Here is a 19,480-nt window from a genome sequence, read left to right as displayed (position 1 = left end):
GAAACAATCATATGCATGACATCTTCACCACATACACACTTAAACTCATACATGCACACCCATTCACACATGGACGCATGCACACACACAGTTGCTGTTTAACAAATGATTTACCACAAAGTGTCTGAATAGTTCTCTATTGAATACATATCTAACACAAATGATCTTCTCTCAGGTTTCAACGCCATAATAAAAATCAGGAGCTGAGTGTCCTTTCTCAGGGAGTGGCTCCAACCAACCCGATTCCTGTGGCACCTGTCCAGCTTCCACCACCGAAGGAGCAAGTGCCACCTTCTGCCCACGTGCCGGACATGGCAAATCCCTCGATGAGTGGTTGGCAGAACAGAGAGCAGCGAAATAAAATCCTGTGAATCTGTGGTCCCTGGGCAGGGAGTTGTATATATTGTATATACTTGTATATAGTGATATAGTGTAGGTACTTTTGTGTGTATATAGTGTACTTGTGTGTATATAGTGTTCCTTTATGCATACAGTTTTTTCTGAAGTGTGCGTTCATTTTTAATACTTGTTTGTTTTACATCTTGTTTTCCTAGAGAGAGAGAGAGAGAGAGCACAATACTTAATATTTTGTTCAGCTACATTAAATCTGATCAAAACAACATTTAAGACTCTGTGCATCATTACAAAACTCCAATACTGTCTCAAACTTTGAAGACACATTTTATTGTAATTAACAGAAACAGAAATAAACATAAGTAATTGATAATTGTATTTATTGTAGCGCTGTGCAGATCGCTGGTTGTGCAGATCGCTGGATCGAATCCAACTCACGACAGGTGACGGGAAGACTACATAACTCAAAACGTCAAATAATGCACAGGAATATCGCCAGAATATTGCTGCACGGAGAAATATATTTACCGTAATTGCATCATTATTTTTTTTCCCGTATTTATTTCCCGTGTTTTTCACTTGCGTGGGGGGCTCAAAGATTGGCCCCCTTTCTTGTTTTAAAAAAATCGTATACAAGATCAGTCAGTCAAGTGTTGCTGTGAAAACGAGTCCCGGCTTTTCCCGTTGATTTGTAGGATCCGGTTTGGGTGAAGGGGACTCCGCTCTGCCGCTGCAGTACCGCCGTCGGCCCCAAAACAATCAATAAAAACCAGCAGACGTTTGTTTCTTTTCGAAAATGAGGAACGCTTCACGAATTTGCGTGTCATCCTTGCGCAGGGGCCATGCTAATCTTCTCTGTATCGTTCCAATTTTAGTATATGTGCTATCGAAATAACACGATAGTTCAATGGTCCTACGAGATATTTATAGGGGTCTGAGACCCGAGCCGCCTTTGTCATGGTGCCACAGAGCGTAGAGACCAGAACGGGACAGAGACCGGGTTCAGGGGCTTCATCTAGACTCAAACAGGCGGTTTACAGAGATCGGGGTGCCGGGCTGTGAGTCCTGTATCTAAAGTGGAACCAGGACCGGGTGTGATCCACATTAGGATCCGCCAGCCCTGCTGAGGGACACACGGGGGCTGATGGGAATTATATGCAAATTAGTTGTTACGTCAGACAGCTAGGATTGGTGGGCTGGAGCGGAGAGACCCAGATACTTCCTCACAGCTCCTCGTCCGGCAGGCCTCCCCCAAAGTTCCTGTTCAGGGTCGGGGGATTAGGGAACCACAACCAGGACCGTTGGATTCGAGTCAAAAAGTCACTTTTATTTTAGTTTTTTACTTCATGACGGTTCTTCCTACTTCCTGTTTTGATCCAGAGACTGCGGGTGCAGTTCCACAGCCTCACCAGCAGGTGTCAGCGTAATACGTAATATTCCGTTATATTGTATGCGGAGAAATCGCCAAACCATACTCCATTAATAAATCTCTTGATCTACGATTGTTTTGCGTTTACATAAACAGCTCTCACCTCGACAAACGTGAATTGGGATTTTATTAACTCGGGAGTTTAGACTCGGAAATTCGGCACTCATCCAACACACCACTGAGCTCTCATATTAATCATATCACAACTTTGAGTGCCCTAATTCCCTTGTGTTTTAATAATGATCTGTTTCTGTATTTAAATTAATGTTCTTGTTCCTCTGTATGTTGAGTACATGTCTGCAACGTTTCTATATTTTAATGTCTTTGTTAATAAATGTTGGGAGAAAACCTCTCTTACTTTCCTTGTTTGTTTTTTATTTTGTCCCAGTTCATTTCCGGCTACAAGATAGAAACGGATATGAATTGAACACGTCATTCCGTTCAAACGGTCTATATTTAAAGGCTACAGCAGTGTGAGACACAATAAATAAATATCTGGTAGACGAACACGACGTTTAACAGCACTTCACCTTTTAAAGTGGCGTCCCTGTGTGCCCAATACAGATCCATGTCAGAGCCGGGCTTTTACTCCGAAGGATGTCACCGGAAGTTTTACTGTCTTACTCTGCTGTTTAAAAAAAATCGTATACAAGATCAGTCAGTCTGTGTTTAACAGCATCTCTTGTCTGATTGTTCGAGTGAAACAGAACTCCGTTCAAAAATAGTTGAATTATAAAACAACCTGCTGCTTTACAGTCGAACCTGATCGTGAAAACCAACTGGAGGACTTCCCTGAACCGACACCAAGCTGCTCTTTAATTCGGCGGGACTTAAGTGTTGCTGTGAAAACGAGTCCCGGCTTTTCCCGGTTGATTTGTAGGATCCGTTTTGGGTGAAGAGGACTCCGCTCTGCCGCTGCAGTACCGCCGTCGGCCCCAAAACAATCAATACAAACCAGCAGACGTTTGTTTCTTTTTCAAAATGAGGAACGCTTCACGAATTTGCGTGTCATCCTTGCGCAGGGGCCATGCTAATCTTCTCTGTATCGTTCCAATTTTAGTATATGTGCTATCGAAATAACACGATAGTTCAATGGTCCTACGAGACATTTATAGGGGTCTGAGACCCGAGCAGCCTTTGTCATGGTGCCACAGAGCGTAGAGACCAGAACGGGACAGAGACCGGGTTCAGGGGCTTCATCTAGACTCAAACAGGCGGTTTACAGAGATCGGGGTGCCGGGCTGTGAGTCCTGTATCTAAAGTGGAACCAGGACCGGGTGTGATCCACATTAGGATCCGCCAGCCCTGCTGAGGGACACACGGGGGCTGATGGGAATTATATGCAAATGACTAGCACGTCAGACAGCCAGGATTGGTGGGCTGGAGCGGGGAGACCCTCTTCACAGCCCGAAACGCCGTTTCTCAAACTTGTAGTTTATTTAGTGTCAGACAGAATGGATCATCTAGATCTGGATCCATGTGGATTCTGGTGTGAAGCTGCTAACAAAGCTAGCTTCATAATTCAAGGTCAACTTTACAGCTAAGTGTTGAAGTCATCTTAGTAGCTAACTAGCATTGGTAGCATGGTAGCAACCTGTCAATCAGCAGGTAAGCCCCGCCCCTAAAGCATCCCCTGCTTTCTGGTCTGGTGGACTCTAAATGGACCATAATGTAGGCCTACTAAATTAACGTCATGCTGGATTGAAGAAGACTTGAAACTAGAGATTGAGACCATAAACTCATGTTTACAATGTTTACTGAGATAATACATCAAGAGAGAAGTAGGACCATTTTCTCATAGACTTCTATACAACCAGAGAGGAGTCGCTCCCTAGTGGCCAGCAGAGAGAATGACAGTTTAAGGACCTCCAGACCCTGAAGTTGCTGTCTGGTTTTGACCAAATGTATCAATGCATTGTTTGTGTAAAAGCTCTTTCTTTATTTGTTGTAATGTTTTTTTGTCATTATCATTATTTATATCATTTATTATATGAATATTGTCGACCAACATCATGAGAAGATGCTACACAGCAGCCCTGAAACCAGTTTATATGAAGACGTTTTAAGGTGGACGTCATTCCACCTTAAGAGAGTCCACAGAGTCTTTCGCTGACCTCCCACAGCTTCCGGGCCACGGCGTCATCCCTGGCCCAGGGAGTCACTTCCTGCACATCGCAGCAGGAGAAGTACCGCCCGCTCAGGGGTTCGATTCCCTCCTGCAGGCAGCAGTGCAGCGTAGTCTGGGCCCCGGTGGCTGGGTCGAGAAACAGCAGCCGGGCCACGGGCTCGATGAAGACCTTCTGCCACAGGCCCACATGCCGGGACAGCTCGGTCCGGACCACACCTGCAGGACGGGAGAGACTCGTTTAACGCCACCTAAGACCACGCCCCCTTCCTCCAAAGATCCCCGGGACTGGGTCTGCAGGATTCCTACACCTTCTCCAAGGTCACATTCAAGCACCTTGCAAGCATTTCAAGGTGCATTTTCATGCTTTTCCAGCACCTCCCAGCTGTGGTAAACTACATACGTGTATAGATATATATATATAATACATAATACTCAGTATTCAGTATCTTCAACTGTAACTTTATTCTAAATCCAAGCACTTTTCAAACCTTGAAAACACCACACTACAATTCAAGTGTTTTCAAGGACTTTCCAGCACCCGTACCAACCCCGAGTGTGGGTACCTGGGTGGACGCTGTAGCAGGTGACGGTGGATCCTTGGAGCCGCTTGGCGAGCTCGTAGGTGAAGAGCATGTTACACAGTTTGCTGTTGCAGTACGCCTGGAAGAACTGCCAGCTGTACCTGCCGGTTCCCAGATGTTTGTTCACCGTCAAAGCCTGAACAAACAACAACAACAACAACAACAGGTTAACACTAAAGAAAGAGTAACTGGCTGCATCCATGGTGTGTGATTGGTTTGTTCCAATCAATGTGAGCGAAGACAGTGAAGGTAAAGTTGACACACCTCGATATGATCAGCTTGTTAACTAATACTGAAAGGACTTTTAAAACGCTGGTTTTCTGAATGGAGTCTGGTTGATGGGTGCTAGGCTACGCTAACATTGTAGCTGCTCCATCAACACTCCAAATAAGGTCATCTAGACATAAATACAGCAGAGACCTTGTTGTTTGGACCACAGAGAGTCTCTGGTTCCTCCACATAGTCTGGTCTGGTCTCTGGACTAATGTGAGCTACTATCTATACCCCTGGGGGACCACAGACAGTGTCTGGTTCCTGACCCTGAATGCATCATGTTGGTGTTTCTGAACGTGGACTCGTGGTTCACCTGCAGGTCTATGTGGCCCCAGCGGTACGCCATGGAGGACAGGGTGACCACGCGGCCCCCCCCTGCCTCCTCCAGACGCTCCAGCAGCAGGTTGGTCAGCAGGAAGTGACCCAGGTGGTTGACCCCGAACTCGATGCCGAAGCCGTCTTCTGTCCGCCCGTCGGCCACCAGACCTGCAGACACATTTACGTTTGACTCGTTGCACCTGAACACAACATCACCAGTCCAGCCAGCCAGACAGGCAGAGACAGCCAGACAGACAGGCAGACAGACAGACAGGCAGGCAGACAGACAGGCAGGCAGGCAGACAGAGACAGCTAGACAGACCGGTAAGACAGAAGGACAGACAGACAGACAGACAGGCAGACAGACAGGCAGACAGACAGACAGACAGGCAGGCAGGCAGACAGAGACAGCTAGACAGACCGGTAGAGACAGAAGGACAGACAGACAGGTAGAGACAGACAGACACACAGAGACAGAAAGAATGGTGTGTGGTTGTGTACCGGCGTTGTTGATCAGCAGGTCCAACCTGGACTCGGTCTTCAGGAAGGTCTCTGTGAAGCAGCGGACGGACTTCAGACTGGACAGGTCCAACTGCATGAAGACCACGTTGGTACTTCCTGTCTCCTGGAACCAGATCAGCCTCAGGTGAAGACCACGTTGCATGTTTGCTATCAGCATGGTCTCCTGTCAGAGGGTCTTGCTCTCGGATCCTACCTGTTGTATGTCTGCGATGGCGGCCTCGGCCTTGTCCCGGTTTCGGCAGGCCAGGACCAGTCTGGCCCCCCTACGGGCCAGGTCCAGAGCCGTGGCTTTCCCGATGCCGGTGTTCCCTCCTGCAGGAGCAAGGCATCACAACGTCATGGCCTGGAGCCACGCTGGTGGTCCTGTCCTAGTCCTCCAGACTATATATATATATATATATATATATATATATATATATATATATATATATATATATATATATATATATATATATATCTTTTTTCCGTGTTTTTCGTTTTATTTTTTATTAATTCTCTTTGACAATGTTGAAATGTATGTTTATGGAGGAGTCACAATATACCACCCACTCTTTAAAATAACAGCCTTGGACCCCCTGACTTCCTAAAGTCAGCGCATCTGTCGGTTAAGTTTCACTTTGAGTTGTGAATCAGTTCATTTCTGAACGTTTCTGTCGACTCATTCATTATTAACCTCCTCGTGTGTGTGTGTGTGTGTGTGTCAGCCCCGCCCCCCGGTGAAACCATATCCACACACTGCTCAGAAACTCACCCGTGATGATGACGGTCTTGCCGGTCATGGACGCGGTCCCTCTACATGTGGATCTCCTGAAGAGCGTCTGTGTGAGGAAGACGTATACTCCCAGCAGCAGGACGGCCAGCAGCAGCAGCGCGGGGAGCATGGTGGCGAGCAGCGGGTCTGGTCCCCGAGAACCCCCGGCTGCCTTTTATGAGACTCACCTGTTGGACCGGATCCCCCTGGACCCAGCCCCTAAGACAGGGGGATCCGGTCCGACCAGTCCTGCACGGTTCTCACCGTCAGAGATGACGTTAAAGTGAAACTCCCGCTGCAGCGTGAACTCTCACCCACTGATGCAGCCTTCAAAATAAAAGCCCCGGCGACACGTCTACGTGATATCACCTGGAAATGGAGGACAAAAGAATATATTTAATTGTATTAATACTTAATCATTGTGTACATGCATTAATGATATTACATTGATATAAAATCATATAAAATAAATACAAAATAAAACGTCAATTCAAATGTATTTTATTCTTATTTAATATTGTTATTATGGTCTTTTGTATAGCACTTTTAAAAAAACAAACAAAAAAACTGTGCAATGTAAACACATAAAACAAGGAATTTACTGCCAAATATTTTTGCCAAACACACTTGAGAGTTACATAATATAATGTTTCATTAATGATATTGTCCTGAAGTGGCTCGTGGATAGATTGATATTTCCATAAACATATTAAAGTCTCAAATCTAATGTTTAACATCTGGATATATACAACAAAACTAAATAATTATATATGTGCAACACGTTTCTGTTTGGATGAAAATACACGTGAATTGTGTGTTTTTGTAACGGAAACTTAATTAAATCAACTGAAAGAAACTATAAGGAGATCTTCATCGTCTTTGCTTCATTAAGAGAAGTAAGACCAGGATCCGGGTCCGGGTTCAGGTCAGACCACAGAACCCTTCGCTCAGCTCCCACAGCTTCTTGGCGGCGGCGGCGTCTCTCGCCTTCGACTCGATGTCCGTCTTCGGCGCACACCGCTGGAAGTAGTGGCCGCTGAGGTGCTCAATGCCTTGCTCCAGGGCACAGTGGAGCGTGGTCTGAGCTCCGGCCTCGGCGTCCCCGGAGAACAGGAAGACGATGGGGGTCAGGCAGGTCTTCCACCAGCCGCTGGCGTGACGAGCGATCTCGGTCTTTATAAATCCTGGATAGAGAAAACAGGAAAGAGTTCACATCGACATGGATATGATCGATAATGCTGTCAAAAGATTTACATTTATATTTATATATATATTCACGTGTGTCAAAAACATTAGAATATAGATATTTTTTTATATTCTATAGCAATATATTTAGTTCACATATACGTGAGCCCATGGCGTCGAAAAATAAATATCCAATTAATTGTAAGAAATGACAAAAACAAAATATTTACATTGTCATATACTAATTAACACTCCATCAGATTTAGATATAGTGAAATCAAAACATAAGACGTCCAATATTTATATTTAATAAACTGTCTTCAAACATTACAGCGTTATGGAAGACTAATACTGTCAGACGTACATAATTAGTAATAAGTAATAATGAATGAATTAATAAAAGTGTCAAAATGCTCATCTTAAGGATTTCCAGCACCTGAAACCTGTCTATCATGTGTCATTATATAACATACATTTCAAGCACTTTCAAGCACTTAATTCTTAATCCAAGCACTTTTCAAACCTTGAAAACACCACACTAAAATTCAAGGGTTTTCAAGGATTTCCAGCACCCGTTCCACCCCTGAAATCTTAGATTGTTATTTCCGCAGTGGCTGGTTCGATTCCGCCCGCTGACCTGGGTGGACGCTGTAGCAGGTGACGGCGGTGCCTCGCAGCCTCGCGGCGAGCTCGTAGGTGAACAGGACGTTGCACAGCTTGCTGTGGCAGTACTTCCTGAAGAGCTCGTAGACGCCGTCGCCCGAACTCACGTCCCTCTTCGTGGTCAGACAGCCGAAGTCCACGTTCCCCATCTCGTAGGCCTTGGAGGCCAGGGTCACGACGCGGCTCGGCCCGCTCGCCTTCAGCCGGTCCAGCAGCAGCGCTGTCAGCAGGAAGTGACCCAGGTGGTTGACGCCAAAGATCATGCCGAAGCCATCCTCCGTCCTCCCGCCGCTCATCAGACCTGAGAACATGGTTAACTGTGTTAATGCGGCTGTTGAAGTTCAGGTGCGAGTCCAGGACTACACCTACATTTCAGCATGTAGATATTGAACAGAAGAGGCCCCAGAATGGAGCCTTGGGGAACTCCACATGTAATTTTTGCGCGCTCAGATGTGTAATTATCTACATGAGCTTCATTTGCATAAAAATGTATGTCAATTCAGAAACATGTTTAGCTTAGCTTAGCAGAAAGACTTACATAATATGGACATTAGGTGGAATAGGAAATAAAGGACTTTCTCTAAAGTTTATCTTAACCCCCCAATGTCAGAGCCTGACTCCACCTACTGCATCATTTAGAAAAGCAAGCTAACATTAGCTAGTAACCGGTGTAACGTTAGCATGGAAACATGGTGGAATTAACAAGCTAACATAAGCTAGTAACAAACGGACGTAAGTGTGCAGTTACTCTTTAATAATAACTCCAATCGTTAGCATAGCGTATCGATGTGGTTGTTTTTGTGATGGACATGGCGTCGTGAGGACGGAGGCTCACCGGCGTTGTTGATGAGCAGATCCAGTCTGGACTCGGACTGGAGGAAGTCGTCAGCGAATGAGCGGACGGACTGCAGACTGGCCAGGTCCAGCTGCATGAAGACCACCTGGCGGTTCCCCGTCCCCTGATCCCGAGGAGAAGCAGACGTTTGAAAACATGATTTACACCCACAGGAGAACTTGCAACACTTTGTTTGTTTGTTTTCTTTTAAACCTTCACCTGGATGATTTCCTGGACGGCCGCCTCAGCTCGCCGTCTGTCCCTGCAGGCCAGGATCACCCTGGCCCCCCTCTGGGCCAGGTCCATGGCCGTGGTCTTACCGATGCCGGTGTTTGCTCCTGGAGAGGAAGGACAGGTTTTTATTATTTGGATGGATTTCCAGGACGTCTGATTGGACACGGTGCATTTCCATGCTTTTCCAGCACCTTCCAGCTGTGGTAAACTCCATATTTGTACCAATCCAATCCTCAGTATTCAGTCTACTTATTCTGTCACTTGTTCATCACATTAAATGAGATGTTATTGTCCTCTAATCAACCAACATGATGTTTGGAGACAGCTTTTTACAGAAGGACCACAAATGAAAGGAAAACTAATTCCACTAACAGATCCACAGAAATATAATCACCAACTATTTTCATCATCTGTTCATCATCAAAAGTCATTTTTCATAAAGAAATGTCAGAAAATGCTGTTTTCAGTCCCTCAAATATGGAGATCTTCTTTTCTCTGTTCTATCATCACATAGAACACACATTTCAAGACCTTTATTCTAAATCCAAGCACTTTTTAAACCTTGAAAACACCACACTAAAATTCAAGCGATTTCAAGGATTTCCAGAACCCGTACCAAGCCTGTCTACCAGGATCTTGGTCATGAACCTTGTGCTGAGGCTGTTGAATGAGCCTTGAATGGAGTGATGAGGTCCTGGATTGGGTTCTTCTGTGGCCGAGCGGATGATGTTTGTGCGTGTGTTCGATGCTCACCGGTGACGATGGCGGTCTTCCCGTGTAACTTTGCAGCACTTTGACATCGGGGCAACTTGAGAACGGTCAGGCGAAGTAGAAGATAACCTCCGAGCAACAGAACGGCTGACAGCAGCATCATCATCATCATCATCCTGACTGGAGACACACGGTAACGCGTGGCAGTGTGTGTGTGTGTGTGTGTGTGTGTGTGTGGACTCTGTCTTGGCGCAACTCGTTATCAGCAGCTCCAGGCCCTCCCTCCCTAAAACGCCTTTCCTTCCACTCAGCTGTTATTGCAACATACACTTCACATGTTCAGCGTCCTGCACCAAAAGATCTGAAAACAGCAAACAAGCTGACATTTAGTACCTAGAGTAGAGAGGACCAGTATTGGTACTTCAGAATAATATCACTCAAGTAGAAGTACAAAGTAGCAAACAATATCACTTTCACCAAAACAATAATATTCAATCTGAACAAAATAGGGTAAATTAAGAAACAGTAATAAATCCTCAAACTTGCTCAATTAAGTCGTTTCAAACATTGAAACATTGAAATTCTGTCACTCACTTCCGTCTGAAACCCGAACCTTTACTCTCTGCTGCGAATGCAGGAAGCGTTTGCTGCCCCTAGTGCTCCGGTCTGGACTTTGTCATGTTTTCACTAAGTGGCCCCGCCCCTGGTGGTCTGAAGGACTACCAGGAGGAGGGAGGGTCACGGACCCCCGGGTCTGGGTGTCTGCAGATAATGTTCCATTCCATTCCATTCCATTCCATTCCAATGAAGGTGAAACATTCTGTGTTACAATACTTAATCTACTTTAGTGACATTTGAACCATTGAATCCTGAGATTAAAGCACAAAGACGTTCCAGACCTGTTGGACCTGGAGATCTGGAGCATATCCAGGTCTGGGGAACCACATCTGGGGCCAAGTTGACAATATGTTGGTGTTAATTTTTTTTTTAAAAACCCCACAATGAATAAATCACAGTCATGTGGAACAACATCAGAAACCAGACTGTTTTCACACCAATTTCATCTCGTTAGTCAGATATGAACGTCACGTCAGCGCCCCCGTGTGGTTCACATCGGCCATTTATTGCTGTGAACTGGATTCTGGCAGCAGGACACGTTTATAGAAGGAGAATAACAGCTTATTTTGTGATTAACCAATGTTCATATTAAAACATTGGATTTTGTATTTGAGGATTTTACTGACTCTTATTAAGAATTATGCAATTTTACTTGCTTTTTTAAAATAGCTAAAAACTTTCTTTTAAAATAAGTGTTTAGCTCATTTTATGTCTATATATACTGTATATCTATATATCTATATATATACATACATATACACACACACACACATCATAAAATTAGCTAAATACTTATTTTAAAAGTCAAATTGTAAGGAATGTTGGTATTTTCCTTGATTTATTATTCATTCAAATGTTTATTATGAGAAGAGCAAACAAAAGCAAAAATTTAAAGTATCTGCGTTAACGTGAGTGTATCTGAGGACCTCTATGTTAATGTGAGTATTTTCTGATTGTGGATTCAAACAAAAGCTCTTGAAATCGACGAATCAAGCACCGACGGGATGAACACGCTGTATGGCTGATTTCCAGATGAATCAGTAATCAGTAACTCCGGGGTTAAATGAAACTGCTTTGGCTTCGTGAAACATCCCTTTAATGCGTTTTTGGCATCAGTAGTTCACAAAAACCACAAATTATATATATATATATATATATATATATATATATATATATATATATTAATATTCTATACACCAACACATGACTACAAAATGTTACAAATATGTAATTTTATATACATAAAATTGAGAGAAATAACAGTTTGGAGGGATTAATAATAATCACATTTTTCTAAAAGGGATACCAGTAGAGGTGTGTCATAAAATATGATTACATAAAAATTGAACATTTATCATTTCTGTACAATAAAGAAAGAAAAGAATTTGCCTGCTGTGTGGTTTTAAAAACGTAGTCTCGTTTCCCTGCGAGGACCGAGCACGTCCTCGGCATTTTTCAGGCTCTATTTCCTGTAAAGTCTCAATTATCAAAAAACCCCCCCAGCGTCTCTCTGGCCTCCTCACAGAAAGAAAACAGAAGATGCAGCTCGGTGCAGGAAAGAAAGCGGTTTATAATTCATGCAAGCTGATTTATTTGTCGAGCTAGAAAGTGATGAAGGTTAAAAGTTGGCTTAAAACAAAAAAGAAAGCAAACCGGGCCTCTATCAACAGGTTTGGCTCCTAAAATGGAGTAAAAAAGGTATTTTGTTTCCCCACATAAAAAAAGGAATAAAAGCTAAAAGTAGTCCGATCACTGCACACAACCGAGGTCGTCGCTTGATATAAAAGAGATAAAAACAGAAACAGGAGAAACCAAGCACGCCTCTTCATCCTGGGGAAGAGTGTCCATCGTGACTTCAAACAGGATACTCCCAGCAGCTTTGGAAAGGAGGAGGCTGGAGAGACGATCCCCATCCCGAGAGCCCTGGCAGACGGGGCCGGTGGGTTGGGAGGTGGGTGGGGGGCGGACGGGTTCATTGGACGACCTCAAAGTAGTGCAAGATGGCCATGATGTGCTGCGGCATGAAGACGTAGCCGGTGTAGACGGCCATGCCGGCCACGGAGATCAGCAGGGAATCTGGAGGAGGCGGCGTTAAGGAGGAGCAACAGGAAATGACGGGCCAATCAAAACGTCTGCATTCGGTTTACACACACACAAACACTTTATTCAGGGTTCCTACCTCTTTTCCAAAGTCAAATTCAAGCACTTTTCAAGCATTTCAAGGTGCATTTCCATGCTTTTCCAGCACCTTCCAGCTGTGGTAAACTACATATTTGTATCCAATAAAACCCTCATCTGAATCAAATGGCTTCCGTTTCATTAGGTTTCTACGTTTCTTACAGAAATGCACCCTGGGAGTTGTAGGCGACTTCTCTCCTCAACTATTTAGGGCAGCGTCATGTATGTTCAGGTAAATGTGACTAAAACATTTGATTCAAATAAAAAGCGTTTCTAAGAATAGCTGTAAGAACTGTAATGGCATTATCGGGTGTTTGTATCGGTGTCAGCAAGAACCCAAATTCAAATTTTATTCATAATGTCATATCACAACAGAAGTCATCTCAGGACACTAGTTAGGAAATGAGTGCATCCCTAAAAATTCTGGTTACAGATAAGAAGTGTTGTAGCCCGATTGTCAGCCAAATGAACCGGTTTATCGCAGAATAATATCCAATATGTCTGAGCAGCTGAGGGGAATTAGCTTGTAGAACAAACACACAGCCGACCCTCAGGGGAGACACCAACTGTAGGAAGACCAGCCACCATGAACCAGAAAACACCCAATTATGAGCCGTTTTAAAGTTTTAGTTGAGCAAATATATTTATCATATGCTTATATTATTTATTTATATTTTATTGTATTTTTGTTGTTGTTTACCTCATCTCTGCTAATGTGTTGTATTTGTGAATCTGACTATATTTATATTATGCTGTCAAAAGCACTTTGTATACAGTTGTTTGTAAAAAAGGTGCTATATAAATAAAGTTATCTAAAATAAAACTACAATTTGGCGTAAATGATGTCGACTAGCGCGCGCGAGTCACCTGACTGCGGAGGAGGAGCTCCGCCCCCCTCGCGGCCAGCTAAACCTCGACACCGCCCATCAACTTCGAGCACACGCTGAACTCCGTTGACAATTCTGCGTATTTAACACGCGAGGCACAGCTACGACGATAGTGACGTTACAACGACGTTTTCACAGCACCATCCGACCCATTAATACCAAGTATTTAACTCGGCACGTAAACATAAAGCCATTAGTGTTACACATAAGAGTTTTCTCCCCCTCCCCTTTCTTCTTCCGCCAAACAGTTCGGCGACAAACTTGCCGAGAAATCCAGTCAATGGCGCAAATCCTCCTTCAAAATTCTACGGATTTACCCATCCTTTACGTACACGTTAATCCACGCACATATCTTTTAACTTTTAATGAAACTACACGTATGGCCTCTTAATTCGGCTTCATTAAAAAAAGTTAAAACCTTAGCGTGTGATTAAAAAAAACACCTTAAGTGAAGTTAGAGAAAAGTGTAGCGCTGCTGGCGTTCTGGCTAACGTTAGCACCATTAGCTTTCGCCTGTTTGGCCGGCCCCGAAGTAGCTTCATGCGGGCAGAAAAGGATACTGAACACCGTCCTCTCCCAGGGCTCCAGCATGTAGAGCGCCGTCACCAGGATGTACTGGTAGTAAAACCAGGACAACTGCTTCCAACAGTCTCCCAGGGCCATGGCTCCAACTTCACGAACGCCGACGACTTCTCGCCCTTACTCCCGGTCGGGGGGTCTCTTGTTCCGGGTTTGCGTATGACGTCTCATAATAAGGTGTTCGTCTTTAAGCCAATCGCGTCGGGGCGCAACGGCTCTGACGCAGGCGAAGGGGGTTCCAATATCCGGATTTCAAAATAAGAGTGTTTAGAGTGAAAACGCTTGCGTTATCAATACTTTTTAGTTTTCTTTCTTTTAAAAAAAAAATGAACCAGAATCTTTGACACACGTATCCTATAATTGTTTAAATTCTTGACTTGAATGTACTGGAACTCTTTTTTAGTCCCAGATGTATTTATTTTATTTTTTTCCTCAATGTATTGTCAGTCAATTTTATGTGGAGTACATGTCTGATCTGCTGTATATGTTAAATTATTAAATAAAGTTAGTTAATTATTATATATTTCTGGCTCGTGGTTTACTATTTATATCTTCAGATAAATAATAATAAAACAAAAATACATCAAGCCTTCAAAAGAAAAGCACTCAAGTTTATTTACAATCTTAAAAAAAAACAAAAACAAATGTCAGCCGGCTGGTGATACTTTACTTTAACCACGTCTATTAAGCAGCACTCATTAAAACATTGAACGAGTGGTTTAGAACTCCATATAATGTAGTTGTAAGCAGCTTATAAGGTCACTTTTATGTGCTTATTATTAAAGGGATGTTTTGTAGTGTTGTTGAATGAGGTGTTTTCATCCACAGTCAAGTCTGTTACCTACAGTAGAGAACCGGAGCAGATTTATATTCAACACATAGAACAATCAATATGAGTTTAAGTGTTCCCCCATATTTAGAACCACCAGATTCCATTGACAAAAACAGCTATTTGTAACCTCACAGAAGACAGGACCTGCTCGTCTACTGCTGCCTCCTTTGGTCAGTTTGTTTGTGATGCTGTTGTGACTTTGTAGTTTTAGAAGGTTCAGTTTAGATTCACCAAAGTGGTGAAAATATTATAAATATGTCGTAAACACTTAAATACTGATTTTTTTAGGCGCCTTAAATCCGTCCACAGCTAAGGCGAACACAGGAAACACCGGCTGTGGAGAAGACACCCAAAACCATCCCTTTAATGTGCAGCATTTATCAACAACTATAGCGACATATTCTATAGAATAGGAGGGGGGGGGGGGGGGGGGGGGGGGGGGGGGGGTTAATGTTGTTTGAAAAATTATCAAATTATTAAACATTTACATCTGCTTATGACTTATATTACAGTGTTTTGAACCATTTACTAAATATTTTTTCTACTTTTTATGAACGCTTAATAGGGCGGTTAAGGTTCAGAAAACCGGGAAGCCGTAAACAAAAATGTTGGAAGTATCCAAGTAATGAGTATCAGCCGGTATCGGTCCAGCGATGAGCACCAGTGCCGATTTCTGCCCTCATATTTCAGATCGAAGTTGTGCTGCCGACGTTCCAGAACGTTTTCTCCTCGTTGAGAAAGTGAAACGGCCGAGCATCGATGCGCTCTTCAGCCAGAAGGAAAGAGTCAGCAAGCCTCTTCTTCTTTTTCTGGCATAGCTTTAAAAAAAAAAAAAAGCTGCCGTGAGGTGAAGAATCAGAGAAGCTCGTCTTCGTCAGCAGTGGCTGGCCAGGATGTTGAAGAAGTGGTAGACCTCTTCTCGGTCGAACACGGCCACCTCGGTGGAGCACTCGCTGCACTGGACCGGGTGGTAAACCTCGTCGGCGTCCATCCCCGCCGGCGTCGGCCCGGCAGCCTCGTCCGGTGGCGTTTCTCGTCCAGCCCTCCTCCTCTTCCTCCCCTTCCTCCGCTTCGTCTCCTGCTGGGTTTGGTAGCGCAACACCTCGTCTTTCTTCACCGTGCAGTTCATGACGAACATGGCGCGGTACTGCGTCCGGTACTTTTCATGCCTGAGTGGAAACAAGAACAGGGTTCCTACACCTTCTTCAAGGTCACATTCAAGCACTTTTAAAGCAAGCTTGCCTGCAGTTCCATCTACCAACAGAGTGGCCGCTAGAAGCAACATATCTCAAATCTAACGAACTGCCCCATTGCTGTAATGATGGATTCTCATTAGTTGTGACTTTTTTCTAACCAACAAAAACACACATTTTCTCGTGTTAAATATCTTCATACCGAACAGACACACAAACGGACCCCCGAGGTCTCACCTCTGACAGTCCAGGCAGAGTGTCGTCATGCAGGCGGGACAGTTGAGGATGGCGTCGCTCGGGGGCAAACCCTGAGGCTGACTGGGCGTCGACCGCGACGCCACAGCCGGTCGCTTCCTGCTGCCGTTGTACCTGCGCAGGAAGGACACGAGGCGACTGAGTGACTACGAGGAGAGAGAAAACAAAATCCAACCTCTCGCCCTCGCTGCGACTCCTTCTGAGTGTCTTACTGTCTCCTCCTGGCGTCCACCCAGGCCTGGTCCCTGTCGTCCTCATCGGGGTCGTACAGCAGCTCGTCATTGGTCATCATGACCTTCTGGCGCCGCCGCCGGCTAGCAGAGCCGCCTGCCGAGCACACGAAAGCAAAAAACTGAGCCACGACTTCATCGTTCGGAAGGAAAACTTGTGTCTTGGAAAACCGTCATGCTTACTTGGCGTGTCCTCCCCGTCTGAGTCAGAGTCGAAGTACACCTCATCGTACATCTGAGGGTTAGGAAGACCAGGAAGACCAGGAAGACCAGGACCACCGCCTCCTCCTCCTCCTCCTCCTCCTCCTACCAATTAAAACATGTTCAAACGGACCACAGGGTTCCTACACCTTTTCCAAATTCAAGCATTTCAGCCGGGACTCAAACTGTCCTCTTGTGGATTTGTTCACTCATCTAGCATCTCATTAAAACACCACACCTGCAGGGGAGGGGGCGTTACCTGAAGTAGATGGTCCCCAGGTTCCCTCCAGGGTCTTGATGGTGGAGCTGAGCTCCGCCTCCATCTCCTTCTCAAACTCATCCCCACTGGACGACTCACTCTCCCCCGTCAGGTACTCTCTGATCAGCTTCTTCTTCTGCTCCGGAGTCCCGTTCAGCAGGACGTCCAGCTCGTCCTCCGAACTGAAATACAGAAGAGACAGACTTTTCAGGCACTTCAAGGTGCATTTCCATGCTTTTCCAGCACCTTCCAGCTGTGGTAAACGCCATATTTGTATCAATCCAATGGTCAGTATTCAGTCTACTTATTATGTCACTTGTTCATCACATTAAATGAGATGTTATTGTCCTCTAAACAACCAACATGATGTTTGGAGACAGCTTTTTACAGAAGGACCACAAATGAAAGGAAAACTAATTCCACTAACAGATCCACAGAAATATAATCACCAACTATTTTCATCATCTGTTCATCATCAAAAGTCATTTTTCATAAAGAAATGTCAGAAAATGCTGTTTTCAGTCCCTCAAATATGGAGATCTTCTTTTCTCTGTTCTATCATATATGACATCACATAGAACACACATTTCAAGCACTTTATTCTAAATCCAAGCACCTTTCAAACCTTGAACACACCACGACCTGTACGAACCCTGGTATTAATTAAAAATGGACATGGTGTCTCTTTGTGTCTGACAGTTAAGTTTATATTTACAACCAGATTTCACACAAAACAACGACGTGTGACAAGACTTTTTGTCCTGTAAAGCAGCGCCCCACTGCCGACTCAGGTGAGGAGTGGTACTGCAGCAGGGAGACAGCAACAGAAACACTTGAATGTTGGTGTTTTCAAGGATTTCCAGCACCGGTCCGAACCCCGTGTCCAGTCCTTGAGGACTATCTGTCATCATTGGTTTTTTTTTATCGTAACACATCAGAAATTATGACTGAATAAAAACCGAAGCGTAGAGGAAAACCAGCCTGTTGGTTTGTTTACATGTTAGCTTCCGTTAGCTCGTTAGCCTCATGGTGCTACAGTAAGAAGCTACACGGGTTGTTTCTTGTTTTAAAGCTAACTGTTTGATTTTAAAGACCCGACCTGCTCGCGGCCCTCTCCTCGTCGCTCGGCTCCTCGATCTCATACGAGTCAACCTCCGGCGGTTTGTTCAGTTGGTTCATTTTAACGACGCGACGCGACGCGAGTTCAGCTACGAGCGACGAACGAACCACTTCCGCCTCTTCTTCTTCTTCGCTCGTCTTTAGCGCGGTGGAACGGAAGTGGTGCGGAAACACTACTGCCGTCTAGCGCGTGGAGGCCGGATGTATTTGTTTTTATTATACATGTAATATTTAGTTTTTAAATGTAATATTTATCATATTTTCTTAAAATTTAAATGTATTTTAATTACATTTGTTCATAATATTACATACATCAAGCAGTACAATGTAAGAGAACATTACTCCGACAGGAGGGGATACAAATCATGTCTGTATTATTATTATACTATCACACGTTGAATTGCCTCGGTGTATGAATTGCTGCTATATACAAATACAGTTTTCTTGCCTTTTTAATTGTAGTACAGATACTGTGTTCAAATATACTAGTAGAAGTAGCCTACTGATTCTATTTCTTTACTCGAGTAAAAGTGAAAAAATACTGAAATGTATTCAAAGTAAAAACTAAAAAGTATTCCTATGACGGACATTTATACTGGCTGTTGTTTATTTTTATTTTTTTTTAAGTCTATCCGAATCTCTCTTCATATTAATAAGAAAAAGAAGAATGAATTATTTCCCTTTAAATGCATTACAAATAAAGTAACACGCCTGTTTATGAAAAAATGAGGCGTAGAAAGCACAGACACTTTTTTTATAATGTAGGGAGGAAAAGTAAAAAGCTGTGAAAAGCTTCATTAATCTAAAGGCCGTCCTATTTTTGAAGAAAAGGCTGAAAACGACATACCCAAAGTAAAATGGTTACTGTTTTTGAACCCCTATGACTACAGGCACAAAGCTGAGCATTCCTGAAAGATAACCCTTTGAATTTTCTTCTGCAGGTGTCAGATTTACTCTAAGTGTTACTGACACTGAGTTACTGCAGCTCAAACATAGTGGAAATTGCATTTTTTTTGCCTCGCCTAAATTATTTTTCTTTTTGAATGAAACAAGTTAGCTGTGGCTGTTATATATAGGCCATAAAGTTGAATGAAGCCACAGCCACAAGCCTGACCAACAACTGGTAGAAAGTAGATAAAAAGACA

At 43.9% G+C, this 19,480-nt stretch overlaps 3 protein-coding genes across 5 annotated transcripts; all 3 read right to left on the bottom strand.

Annotated features, from left to right (window-relative positions):
- Positions 1 to 3,548: 3,548 nt before the first annotated feature.
- LOC311016270 (uncharacterized protein) lies at positions 3,549 to 10,651 on the bottom strand. The gene is made up of 13 exons (XM_084013871.1): positions 10,579 to 10,651; positions 10,027 to 10,345; positions 9,259 to 9,377; positions 9,040 to 9,163; positions 8,179 to 8,505; positions 7,289 to 7,540; positions 6,601 to 6,605; positions 6,357 to 6,528; positions 5,799 to 5,917; positions 5,585 to 5,708; positions 5,079 to 5,251; positions 4,475 to 4,628; positions 3,549 to 4,127 (listed from the first exon to the last, which is right to left on the bottom strand). Exons 2-13 carry the CDS (start codon positions 10,157 to 10,159, stop codon positions 3,868 to 3,870), a joined length of 1,962 nt encoding a protein of 653 aa, XP_083869997.1. The 5' UTR covers positions 10,160 to 10,345; positions 10,579 to 10,651; the 3' UTR covers positions 3,549 to 3,867.
- Positions 10,652 to 11,787: 1,136 nt separating this feature from the next.
- On the bottom strand, positions 11,788 to 14,400 carry sptssa (serine palmitoyltransferase, small subunit A). The gene is made up of 2 exons (XM_084013348.1): positions 14,228 to 14,400; positions 11,788 to 12,678 (listed from the first exon to the last, which is right to left on the bottom strand). The coding sequence occupies exons 1-2, from the start codon at positions 14,328 to 14,330 to the stop codon at positions 12,575 to 12,577; spliced, it is 207 nt and encodes a 68-aa protein (XP_083869474.1). The 5' UTR covers positions 14,331 to 14,400; the 3' UTR covers positions 11,788 to 12,574.
- Positions 14,401 to 15,503: 1,103 nt separating this feature from the next.
- On the bottom strand, positions 15,504 to 18,458 carry eapp (e2f-associated phosphoprotein). Of its 3 annotated transcripts, none has more exons than XM_084013343.1 (6): positions 18,316 to 18,458; positions 17,196 to 17,398; positions 16,940 to 17,053; positions 16,739 to 16,853; positions 16,509 to 16,640; positions 15,504 to 16,247 (listed from the first exon to the last, which is right to left on the bottom strand). In XM_084013343.1, the coding sequence occupies exons 1-6, from the start codon at positions 18,393 to 18,395 to the stop codon at positions 15,953 to 15,955; spliced, it is 939 nt and encodes a 312-aa protein (XP_083869469.1). In that variant the 5' UTR covers positions 18,396 to 18,458; the 3' UTR covers positions 15,504 to 15,952. The 3 variants fall into 3 exon arrangements, with proteins under 3 accessions (XP_083869469.1, XP_083869470.1, XP_083869471.1); XM_084013344.1 differs by having other exon boundaries at positions 17,217 to 17,398; XM_084013345.1 differs by having other exon boundaries at positions 16,940 to 17,047; positions 17,217 to 17,398.
- Positions 18,459 to 19,480: the final 1,022 nt, after the last annotated feature.

This window comes from Eutrigla gurnardus, assembly GCF_963514095.1.
Source record: "Eutrigla gurnardus genome assembly, chromosome: 7".
In the NCBI taxonomy this organism is placed as follows: domain Eukaryota; kingdom Metazoa; phylum Chordata; class Actinopteri; order Perciformes; family Triglidae; genus Eutrigla; species Eutrigla gurnardus.
This window is presented reverse-complemented; position numbering and strand designations above follow the sequence as displayed.